At 40.4% G+C, this 12,062-nt stretch overlaps 1 protein-coding gene across 3 annotated transcripts in view; it reads right to left on the reverse strand.

Annotated features, from left to right (window-relative positions):
* ABLIM2 (actin binding LIM protein family member 2) overlaps nucleotides 1-12,062 on the reverse strand; it is a 229,014-nt gene that overhangs the window by 165,090 nt on the left and 51,862 nt on the right. For all 3 annotated transcript variants that reach the window (XM_020992129.2, XM_078148720.1, XM_078148721.1), the window contains exon 3: nucleotides 2,576-2,759. In XM_020992129.2, coding sequence (XP_020847788.1) covers nucleotides 2,576-2,759 — 184 coding nt within the window. The remainder of the gene's footprint in view (nucleotides 1-2,575; nucleotides 2,760-12,062) is intronic.

Below are 12,062 nucleotides of genomic sequence, written 5' to 3' on the forward strand. Positions count from 1 at the left end.
GGCTACTGTCTCACCTCAACCTCCATCCCAACCTTAATGAATGTCCTAGTTCCCTGGACAGCCAGTTCCCACTGGCTTCTTTTTGTCAGCAACTTCTGCTTGGGAAGCCTGGGCAAGGAAACTACTCGAGAGAGGTAATACAGAGGATAGAGTGCCTGGTCTAGAATCAGGAGGACCTGAGTTCAAATCTCACCTTAGACACTTTAGCTGTGTAACCCTGGGCAAGTCACTTAACCATCTTTGCCTCAGTTTCTCCTCTATAAAATGAGCTGGAGAAGGAAATGGCAAACCACTCCAGTATCTTTGCCAAGAAAACCCCATAATAGGGTCACAAAGAGTCAGAAACAACTGAACAACAACACTTTCTTATCTTAAAAGGTTAACTTTTCTGTATAATGGGAATAGTTATACTTTCCATGCCCAACTCACAGGGTCATAGGAAGATAATGGATAAGAAATCATTTGAAGACCATAAAATAGCATATATATATATATATATACATATATATATATGTATATATATATGTATATATATGTATATGTATATATATGAATATATATATGTATATATATATATGTATATATATATATGTATATATATATGTATATATATATATATGTATATATATGTGTATATATATATACGTATATATATATATATATACGTATATATATACGTATATATATATACGTATACATATATATGTAAAAGCATATGTAAAGGATTGTTATTAGCAGGCTCAATAATATTATTGCTATTTAATGCAAATGAGCAGTGACTTATTGAGAAGGCATATCAAAATTTCTAGATCACCCTTGCAGGTACCTGTTGTAATATATTTTACTGAGGAAAAATGCCTCCCAGAAACAGAAAAGTAGACTCTTGATGCATTTATTTTTCATCATCACCATAACTCATGTAACATTTGTAAACTATTTTACATGGTATGTCACTTGATTCCCAAAACATGCTGGTGAGGTCCGTGTTATTATTATCATCCTCCATTCTACAGATGAGGAAACTGAGGCTCAGAGAGTTTGAATGACTCACCCAGAGTCACACTACTACAAAACGTCTGAGGCAGGATTCAAGCCCAGGTTTTTTCTGACGTCAGGTCTGCTCGGAGCACTCTACCTCGATGCAACAATTAGCAAAGATCACACGATTCTCTGGAGGCACTTTACCAAACAAAGGCAACCCCAGGTGGTCGACAAGGATTTCTTGTCGACCCAGTTTTCTACCCAGTCCGATGCTAGACACTCATAACGCAAGATTCCAGCCTGCCCTTATTTGGGTTACTTTGGTCAGAGAGGGGAAAAAATGTGCCCAGATGAAACAATGGAACAATTAGAGAAAAACTGTGTGAAACTGTACAATGTGGAGAAAGGAAAAATCGGTGTGGGATGGAGTAGTTGGAGGCCATGGGCTATGAGCCAGACCTGCAAATATGGGAAAGATTGAAATAGGCAGAGGGGAGGAGGGAAGGAATCCTAGCACAACAGGAGCTGGGTGTGGTGGAGGGAATTAGCATGTGGGGAGGAAGGACAATGAACTGTCTCACAGAATGGCACAGATTCCCGCACCCACCCACCACAGTAACAGCTGCCCAAACATTTCTGGCCTTCCTGAGAGCAACCTTGAAACCAAGTGCTAAGAGGACACCGAATGTCCCCCCACTACTGACAATGGCTATCAAAGGCAATGGGGTAGTCTGGGGACCACTGGGGTAGGGGGCATGCAACCGTGATATGGCAAAAAGAGGGCTAGACTAGAAGTTGAGATTTATGTTCAAATCCCAGCTCTGTCACTTAATAACTGTGACCCAGGCAAATCACTTGACCTTTTTGCTCCTCAGTTTCTTTAGCTGTAAAATGGGATGATAATTCTTATGCTACCTACTTTATAGGATTATAGTGAGGATGAAATAAGATAACATATGTAAGATATTCTGTAAATCTGTAAATTGTACTAGATAAATGTAAATTATTACTCTGTTAATCAATTCTTACTTTTATACTTAGATTTTCCTAACTCTAATACCACTTCTCTCCAGATTGCTTTACTACCAAGAGATATCTATGACATGTAATTATCTATGGAAATAGATATTCTGGTACAAATCCATCATTTTACCAATGAAACCCAGAGAATTGAGACCCTTGCTATCAATCTAGGCCTCAGTTTCCTCATCTGCAAAATGAAGGGATTGGACCAAGAGTGAGGAACCTGCAGCCTCCAGGCCACCTGTGGCCCTCAAGGTACTCAAGTGTGGCCCTTTGCCTGAATCTAAACTTCACAGAGCAGATCCCCTTCATAAAAGGATTTGTTCTGTAAAACTTGGACTCAGGCAAAGGACCTAGTGGGTCACATGCGACCTCGAGGCGGTAGGTTTCCCCATCCCTGGACTGGACTAAATGATTTCACAGGTCCCTCCCAGCCCTGAAAGAAAACTTTATATGGGAGCCTTGTGCTCACTTTATTTAACTAATAGAACCAGTGGATTTTCATCCTCATGTGGGATTAAGGACAACAATAACAAAACCAAAACAAAACACGCCATATTTTGCCACTTACCTACAAACAGCACACACAAAACAATCTGGGTGATAGGTCTTCCCCAAAGCTGAAACCACTTCCCCCTCGATGAACTGATCACAGCTGAAGCACCGGGTGCCATAGAGTCTTTGATAGTCCAAGGTACAAATGTATTCTCCCTGCCTCACAAAAAAACCACCTTCTGCCAAGTCACAGCCACAAGCTGCAGAGAAAAGAACGAGAGAATAAGTATTCAGGCATCAGGGAAATACAGACAAACTCTGCTCACAAGTCCAGTCATTCAAATGAGGTGACTTTCTGTTGGTGGAAGTTGTCAGTAAAGGCCTTCCTATTCTTAGGAATATTCTTCTTGTGTTAGAGGTCAACTTTTCACCAATGGTGTGGGAGGAAGGGACTTTTATATGGTGCCATAAGCTCGAAGAGGATTGGGTTTGAATCTCTTAACAGCCATGTTACACTGGGCAAGTTATATAAGCTTCCTTAGCCTCAGTTTCCTTATTTGTAAATTAAGGATAATAATATTTGCTTTGTTTAATTGCTCCCCAGCTACTATGAGGTCCAATGGAATAGCATTTTTTAAGCACTTTGATTTGTTAAGCATGGGTGGCTAGGTGGAACAGTAGATAGAGTTTTGGGCTTGGAGTAAGGAAGACTCATCTTCCTGAGTTCAAATCTGGCCTCAGACACTATGTGTGTGATCCTGGGCAAGTCATTTAACACTGTTTATCTCAGTTTCCTTATCTGTGAAATAAGCTGGAGAAGGAAATGGCCAACCACTCCAGTATCTTTGCCAAGAAAATCCCAAATAGGGTCACAAAGAGTTGGATATGAGTGAAGAACAACAACAAAACATTTTGAAAAGAGGGAAGTGTTGCATAAGTGACAGCCGTTATTATCATTACATTTTAGACATGTCTCAACATACCTCAACCTATCCACAGTTAAGCCTGAGGTCTCACATTTGATATGGTAAAAAGAACATTGACGTATAAAATCTGAAGATCTGGGTTTGAGTTCTCACTGTGCCTCTAAATAGCTAAGTGACCTCAAGCCAGTTAAAGCTCTCTGAGCCTCTGATTGTGCATCTGTGAAATGGTCACAACATTGCTTCTCCAGCACCCACCTCACACTCAGAGGAAAGTACTTTGAAACCTTAAAGTGCAAAAGAAATGCAAGCTGTTATTTACTCTCACATAAGGTAATTGTAAAGATGAAATAAGATGGCGTAGGTAAAGTACTTTGAAAATTATCCAGTGCTTTCTTGCATTAAAAATTTTAAAAAAGGAAATGAAAGGATCAATTGGAAAATGGTAGAACAAACTGGATTATATGAATATAAGGAAATATTATTGCATCATAAGTCATGAAGAATATGTGGGATTCAGAGAAAAGTGGAAAGTTACTCATAGGAACTAATGCAATCCGAAAGAAACACATCAAGGAGAACCATATATATGACTACAATGGTGTAAACCAAACTAAAACGGGACCACATTCTGAGTAACTGTAATGAACCATTTTGGCACAAGAAGAGATAAGGAAATGTACTACCTTCTTTTCAGCAGAAAGATAGAGGTGGTGGTGATGGTGGGGAACTCTGGGCATGGAGTGTTGGATACACTGTAAGATGGGTCTCAGTTGGTTTTACTTTAATTGTTTTTCTTTGTTGCAAGGAAGAACTCAATGTGTGGTGTGGGGTGGGCTGGAAAGGAAAGTATATATGGAAATGACCTGGACGGAAAATCCATCAATAAAATGGATTTTTTAATTGTAAAGTGTTTTATAAATGCCATTTATTATTATTGTGATCATGAGTAACCCTACAACCTAAAGGTTCCTCCTTCCCATAGAATATCATGACAGAATACCATTAGTTGGGGAAACTAGATCCCAACTAAATCAGTAAACAAATATTCACTGAACCTACTATTTTTTATATTATGTCCCTTATGTAAAGAAAATGTAATCTCCTCAAGGGCTGGGCTTGTTTTTCATTTTACTTTTACATCGCTAGTACTTAATACTTTGCACATCACAGAGACTCCATAAATGCTTGCTAGATTGAACTGGAATCTAATTGCATAGCACAAAGAGAATTATACGCCATGGACCTTGTCTTCAAGCAGCTTACAGAATGAATGAGGTATAAGAAACATGGGAACAGAAAGATGATTTGTAATAAGTGAGTCTTTGCCACTTGTAATAAGTGAGTGATGACAGTCAACGCTATGGGAATTCTCGGGAGGAAGAAACCTGTACAGGCTGTGTTGGTCAGGCAGGGCTTCCTTGAAATGGTGGTGGAACCTGCCTTGGGTCATTCATTTGGGACTAAGAGGGACCTTAAATGTCATCTAGTTCAACACCCTCATTTTACAGGTGAGGAATCTAAAATTCAGAGAGGAAAGATGACTTGTCAAGATCAGCCAGTTAATCAATAAATATTTATTAAGGACCTACTATGTGCTGGGCACTTGCTAAGTGATGGGAATACAAAGAAAGGCAAAACACAGTCCCTGCCTCTGAGGAACTCACAGTCTAATAAGGGAGACAACATGCAAACAACTATGTAGTCAAAGCTCTCTACAGGATAAATTGGATAAAATCATTGGAAGCAAGTTATCAGAATTAAGAGGGATAAGGAAGGTCTCCTGTGGAAGGTGAGAGGTTAGATGACACTTGAAGGAAGCCAGGAAGCAGAGATGAGGAGGGAGAACGTTCCAGATACAAGGACAGTCCAGAGTGGAAAATGGAGTCAGAGAGCTGGTAAGAGACAGAGGAAGGCTTTGATCCCAAACTCTCCAAGGCTTTCCTTGGTTCATTCATTCACCATTCCCATAATCAGGGCAGCAAAGAGAGTGATCTGTAGAAGCGAGGGAGACAGCAGCCACTGCTAATAACGCTAAGGAGGGCACCATGCTTTCTCATTCCAAGGCTAACTGCTGGCAGTAGCATACGTAAAAGCATTGTACATATGTCAAGGATGGTGCTCCTAAGCTGATTTACATTACAGTTATAGATGTGAGTGTGTCAGTAGGAAAGATACTGGGTGAGTGAATAAGTCAGGCCAGATCGAATTGTGATTGAATACTATGGAATCAGTGGGTTATTGTTTCTAGTTGGCTTTCCAAATCTATCTCCATCTTTATGGGAATATCTGTGCTGGTCTGCTCTTGGGCAAATCACTTTGGCTTTCTAGGCTTCTGTTTCCTCCTCTGCAAAATGACCATTCTAGCTCAAAAAGCTATGATTCTTGATCCTCGGTTTCAAGGGAGAGGCATTCTGGTTGGGGAAAGGCAGAGAAGCAACAAATTAATTAGAAGAAGTAAAAAATATAAAAGGGGAAAGATGGCAAGAGGTGTGGCAACAGAGAAAACTCTGAACTCAGGAATGATTCTCTCCTTGTCTCTAAGGCTAAGTGCAAACACACAAAGAATGCTTGGAGCCTGGCTGTGAACAAACATTTTCTTACACATTTTTCTGAAGGCAGATTGATGGAGCAAAATCGTGCCAATATTAAGTAGGGATGGAAATTCGCTTTCTCAGAAGAATTGCTCCACACAGGGGGCAGTGGTTTAAAAAATATTTAAAGTCTAAAAGGAGAAGAGGGTAAAAGCCAAGATGACAAAAAAGTCCTGGAGCCAAAGGGCCTGAGGTGACCCATAACCTGGCCTAAGGCACACAGGCTCCTTAGAAGCACCGGCACCTGAAATATAGAAAGAAGACCCTCAGTCTTTCAAGTGAAAAAAAAAAAGCAAAGATTCTCAGAGCCAAAAGGGACCTCAAAGGTCATATAGTCTAAACTCTTCCCTTTATAAGGAAGAAATTGAAGGCCAGAGGGGCAATGTCTGGTCCAAGACCACCCAAAGAGTTAGTGGTGGGGCCTTAATTCAATCCAATAAGTATTTATAATGTACCTACTTATGCCAGGCACTATGATGTGTATTAAAGACACAAAGGGGGCAGCTAGGTGGAGAGGTGGATAGAGGGTTAGGCTTTGAAGTCAGGAAGACCGAGTTCAAATTTGATCTCAGACACTTACTAGCTATGTGACCCCAGGCAAGTCACTTAACCTTGACTGCCTCAGCTTCCCCATCTGTTAAATGAGTAGAAGAAAGAAATGGCAAACCACTCCAGTATCTTTGCCAAGAAAATCCCAAATGAGGTCAGCAAGAATTGGACATGACTGAAATAACTGAACAATAAAGACAAAATTTAAATAGCCCCTACCCTTAAAGAACTAACTAATGTTAGTGAGAGTAGGGACAGGAAATGACAACAACACAAATAAATACTGTATACATATATATGTTTGTCTACATATATACACACACATACACACACACATACATACATACATACATACATACATACATACATACATACATACATACATACATACATTTGTTGTTGTTCAGCCATTTTTCAATTGTGTCCAATTCTTCATGACCCCATTTGGAGTTTTCTTGGCAAAGATACTGAAGTGATTTGTCATTTCTTTTTCCCACTTATTGTGCAGATGAGGAAACTAAGGTAAGTAGGGTTAAGTGGCTTGCCCAAGGTCACCCAGCTAGTAAGTGTCTGAAGCCAAATTTGAACTCAGGAAGATGAGTCTTCCTGACTCCAAGCCCAGTACTCTATCCACTATAGCACCTAGCTGCTTATATACACACATGCATACACACATACATATTATATATACGTATATGTGTAGGTACACACATTATATATATGGAAATACATAAACATATATGTGTGTATATACATATATACTTATATAGACACACATACATATTTTTTGAAGGAAGTAATATAGAAGTCAGATATGAGGAGGCATGTTTAAAGACACTGGTGATGGGAAACAGACTGTTGGACAATGCAAACAATCAGGGGGTCAGTCTGACTGGAAGAAAAGCAATATGTGACAAGTCTGGAAAGGCTGGCTAGAGCCACATTGTGAAGGGCTTAAAAATCATACAGAAGGGATTGTATTTTATTCCACAGGGGATAGGGAACTATTGAAACTTCTTGAGCAGGAGACTCCTAATTCTGAGGACACTTCTTTTCCCTATATAGCATTGCTCTCATAGGGCAGCTATTGTTTTTCACAGATGGGAAAACCAGCACTGAGATAATTAGTCATGGTCAGAACAGAATCCCAGGTCTCTTTCTGACTTAGGACTTTAAATGCCCTTCCCCCTACACCAGGGGTGGGGAACCTGCAGCCTCGAGGTCACATGTGGCCCTCTAGGTCCTCAAGTGCAGCCCTTTGGATTCAGTCAAAGGACTGCACTTGAGGACCTAGAGGACCACTTGTGACCTCGAGGCCACAGGTTCTCCACTCCTGCCCCATATCACAGCATATTGAATTGCTGAGGGCAACATAACTTGAAGAATGATCATAGATCGTTAGAGGATTCTAACTTGCTGAACCCTCCTGACAGGAAACATGGAACAGGGGTCCAGAAGTTCACAAACTGATTTCACAACTTCTGAGAAATGTCAGTGTAGTGCTAGGAAGTCTTCCATGGGATAGCTGTTGCCCAGCCTAGAATGACCCCTCCCATCCACAACTGGTTTCTTCAAAGCTTACTCTAGAATCATAAATTTAGACTTGGAAGGCACCATAGAGGTCCAACACCTTCATTTTACAGATGAAGAAACTGAGTCTGAGAGAAATTAGGTAACTTATCCAAGGTCACACAAGTAGTAAGTAGTAGATCTGTATTTTGAACTTGTCCTCTGATGTCAAGCCCAGTGATTTGTCCACAGTTACCTACTTACCTTCCCTCAAGGTCCAACTCAAACCTTACCCTAGAATGTCAAGGGAGGAAGGGACCCCAGAAGTCTGTCCAGTTCAACCCATGTCTGAAGGAGGATGCCCTCCACGCTACTTCTCCCTCTGGCTATCCAATCTCTGCTTAAATATATTTAGCAATAGGAAACTCATTACCTCATGAGTTAGTCCATTTCAGTTTGGGATAGATCTAATTGTTAAGAAGTTTTTCCTTATATAATGTCAAAATCTGCCTCTATGAAATTCTCTCTAACCCCTATCCCACACACATCCTCATTGATTTGAGCTCTGTCGTATAAAGCAAATAAAAATATATATAATCCCTATTCCTGCAACAGTTGTTTCATGAAGCCTTCTCCAACCACTTCCAGTCCACAGAGAGCCTCTCTGTCTACCTTCTAGATTGACATAACACTAATTACTCACAAAGTGACACAATCACATACTGTCTTCTGCTGTCATATTCTGCTGGATATTTTCTACATGTGTATATCTTGTTTTTCCAACTATATTTTAAGCTTCCAGGGGGCAGAAACATCATGTGCTCTTTTGGCATTTCTCAAACTAAGCACTTAGGAAGTCCTTCCTCATTAAATATTTATTGAATGACTAAAGGAATTAAGATTTACCAGTGATATAATGTAAGCGTTATAATATCAAACTATGACCTTTGAAGCAGAATCAATGTGTCCAGCCAAGCACCTGGATATTTATTTAGAGGTAGGACAAGGCATGTTGAGGTCTGACAACAGCCAGGAAGTCCAGTTTGCCAGAAATGTGAAGGGGAGTAATAAAATAAGGTTACAAAAAGAAGGAAGAGGAGTCAGTGCAGAGAAAGGGAGTGCTGTCAAGGAGGCAGAAGCAATGGGACTTGGCACTTAACCATGAGGGTCAGAGAGTTGGAATCTTTCCATTTCCACCTTCTCCTGCCTTTCTCAGCAGATTGCACCTCATGCTATACAGAGAAAATGGAGGTCATCTGTGGGCATCTCCCTGATCTCCCCTAGTGCACAGTGACTTGTGGGAATGTGGGACCACATTTTTAGAGTTGGAAGTAACCTTAAAGGTCACTGAGTGCACACTTCTTATTTTACAGATAAGAAGGCTGAGCAGTTAAGTGATTTCTTACGGTGATCACATAGTTGGTCAGTATTTTGATGACCCAAGCCTTCCTAGCTCCAAGTCCAGTGTTCTAGTCGCTACATTATGCTATCTCATTTTTGAATTAAACTGAAAACCCACCATGTTCTATACAAGCTCTATTTGATGAGAAAGAGGGGGCACTTCTTTCCAAAACCAGCTCTTGGTGCTCTGGATCCTGTGCCTTCCAGTCTCTGAGATTATCCTGTCAACCACACCCTCTCTCATCTTCAGTTTCTTCTGTCTCCTGTTTCTTCCACAATGAACATAAATATACTCTACTCTCCCCTATCCTGAAAAAACCCTTTCTTTGACCCTGCCATTTCCTCAGGTTCTATCTTTCCTCTTTGAATCATCGCCACAGGCTGCCTCTAGTCTCTTGTTTCTCACAGAGTTTTCAATTCTTTGCATTCCAGTTTTGGGCTCCATCACTGTCCAAGACTGTTTTCTCTGAAGTTACCAATGCTTGCTCCCTATATCTGATGGTCTTTTCTCAGTTCTCATCCTTCTTAATCATCCTGTCATTTTTCACATTTTTGGTCATCCCCTCATACATGATACTCTCTCCTCTCACCACTCTCTGGGTTTTCTATCTATCTCACAGTTTTCTCTCCATCTCTTTCGCTGGATCATAATCTATCATCCACTTCCTAAGCATGAGTGTCCTTCATGTCTCTGTCCTGGGCCCTCCTCTCTCTATCCTTTGGTGATCTCATTCATTCCCACGAATTCAATTATTATCTCTCCGTAGACGAAAATAGTTAACATCTATATAGTGTTTAAGGCTTACAAAGTATATTCCATTTGATATCATAACAAACCTATGAATTAGGTGCTATTACTATCCTCATTTTACAGATGAGGAAATTGAGGTTGAGTGAAATTAAGAGGGACTTACCCAGAGTCACGTAGCTAATAAGTGTGTGAGGCAGGATTTAAACTCAGGTCTTCCCTTAATCTACTACAACACTTACCTATTGTATGACCTCCAAATATACATATCCCATCATAACCTTTTCCCTGAACCCCAGCGCAATACTGTCAGTTTTCTGCTAGACTTTACCTAGATTGTCTCAAAATCATTCAGGGTCACATCCTCGGGAGCCGTCTTTAACTCTTCCTGCTCCCTTACCACTGATTTTCCAGCAGTCTCCAAGTCTTATCACCTTATCACCTTATCTCCTGTCCCTATTTTCCCATTCACATGTCTATCACTCAAGTTCAAGCCCTCATTGTTTCTCACCTTGTCTATTGTCATAGCCTCCTATTTGGGTCTGTCTGCTTCCAGTGTATCCCCTCTTCAATTCAACCTCAGAATGGCTTCCAAAATAACATTCCTAAGGCACAGGTTTGAAGAGTTCATTCTCCCACTCAAAAATCTTCAGAAGCTTCCTATTATTTCTGGAATAAAGCATAAACTCCTCCAACATGCCATTTAAAGCTCCAATCTACCTTTTGAGCCTTCTATCACATTGCTCCCCTTCATCTACTCTACATTCCAGCCATACTGGATTCCCAACTTTTCCCTGAATTCAACATCCTATCACCTTCTTCCATACCTTTGCACAGGCTGGGTTGGAATCCCTCCATGCCTAGAATATATCCCTCAAAATCCTGCTCTTCCTTCAAGATTCAGGTCAGGACCCACCTCCTCCATTAGGTTTTCCCTAATCTAATCCCTTCAGTTGTTAATGCCTCCTCTTGCCTTTAATAATCTTGTATCTACTTAGTTTCCATGTGTACATGTTACAGCTCCATTCCCCAATACTCCATAGAATGTCAGTGTTTTGCTTTTATCTTTGAATCTGTAATGCTTTAGCTTAATGCCCTGCATAAATAAACCTTTAATATTTATGACATAAACTTTTTTTTATTGAATTCTTAATGAATTGAATAACTCCAAGATTTCAAGTATAAGTGACTGGGAATGAACAGAAATGAGGATATTTGGAGGAAGAAGATGAGTTGGTGGTGAAGATCGTAAGGTCAGCCTGGGACCTTTTGGATTTGAGAAATGGCAGGGCACCTATGTGGAAATATTGTAGCTGAAGATTTTTGATTAGAATTCAGGAGAACAATGAAGGCTGGATATGTTGATGTGGAGACACCTGTATAAATGTGATTCCTGAACCCATGAGAACAGATGTGACTACAAGGCTCTAGAGAAAAGAGAAGTTGGCTCAGGATACAGCTTTGGAGGCCATCCATGCTTAAGAGGCAGGGGATGGATGATGAATCACGGAAGAAAAAAGAGCAGCCAAACAGGGAAATCATTGGGAATGGTGCCATGGAAATTAAGGAAAGGCAGAATATACAAGAGGAGGAGACAGGAAAGAGTGCTGAGAGCTACAAAGGTACTAAGTAGCATTAAGACTGAGAAAAGCTTCAGATACAGCAAATAAGTTATCTTGGGTAACTTCTGAAAGAGCTATTTCAACAGAGTGATGAGACATGGACAAGGGATAACCAGGAAGTGAGGAAGTGAAGATAGGCAAGTTCAGCAACACTTTCTAGGAGTTTGGCAGTGAATAAGAGAAAAGATATAGACAATAGCTTAAGGGAATAGCAGAG

This window comes from Phascolarctos cinereus, unplaced genomic scaffold, assembly GCF_003287225.1.
Source record: "Phascolarctos cinereus isolate Bilbo 61053 unplaced genomic scaffold, phaCin_HiC Scaffold_9;HRSCAF=440, whole genome shotgun sequence".
NCBI lineage: Eukaryota > Metazoa > Chordata > Mammalia > Diprotodontia > Phascolarctidae > Phascolarctos > Phascolarctos cinereus.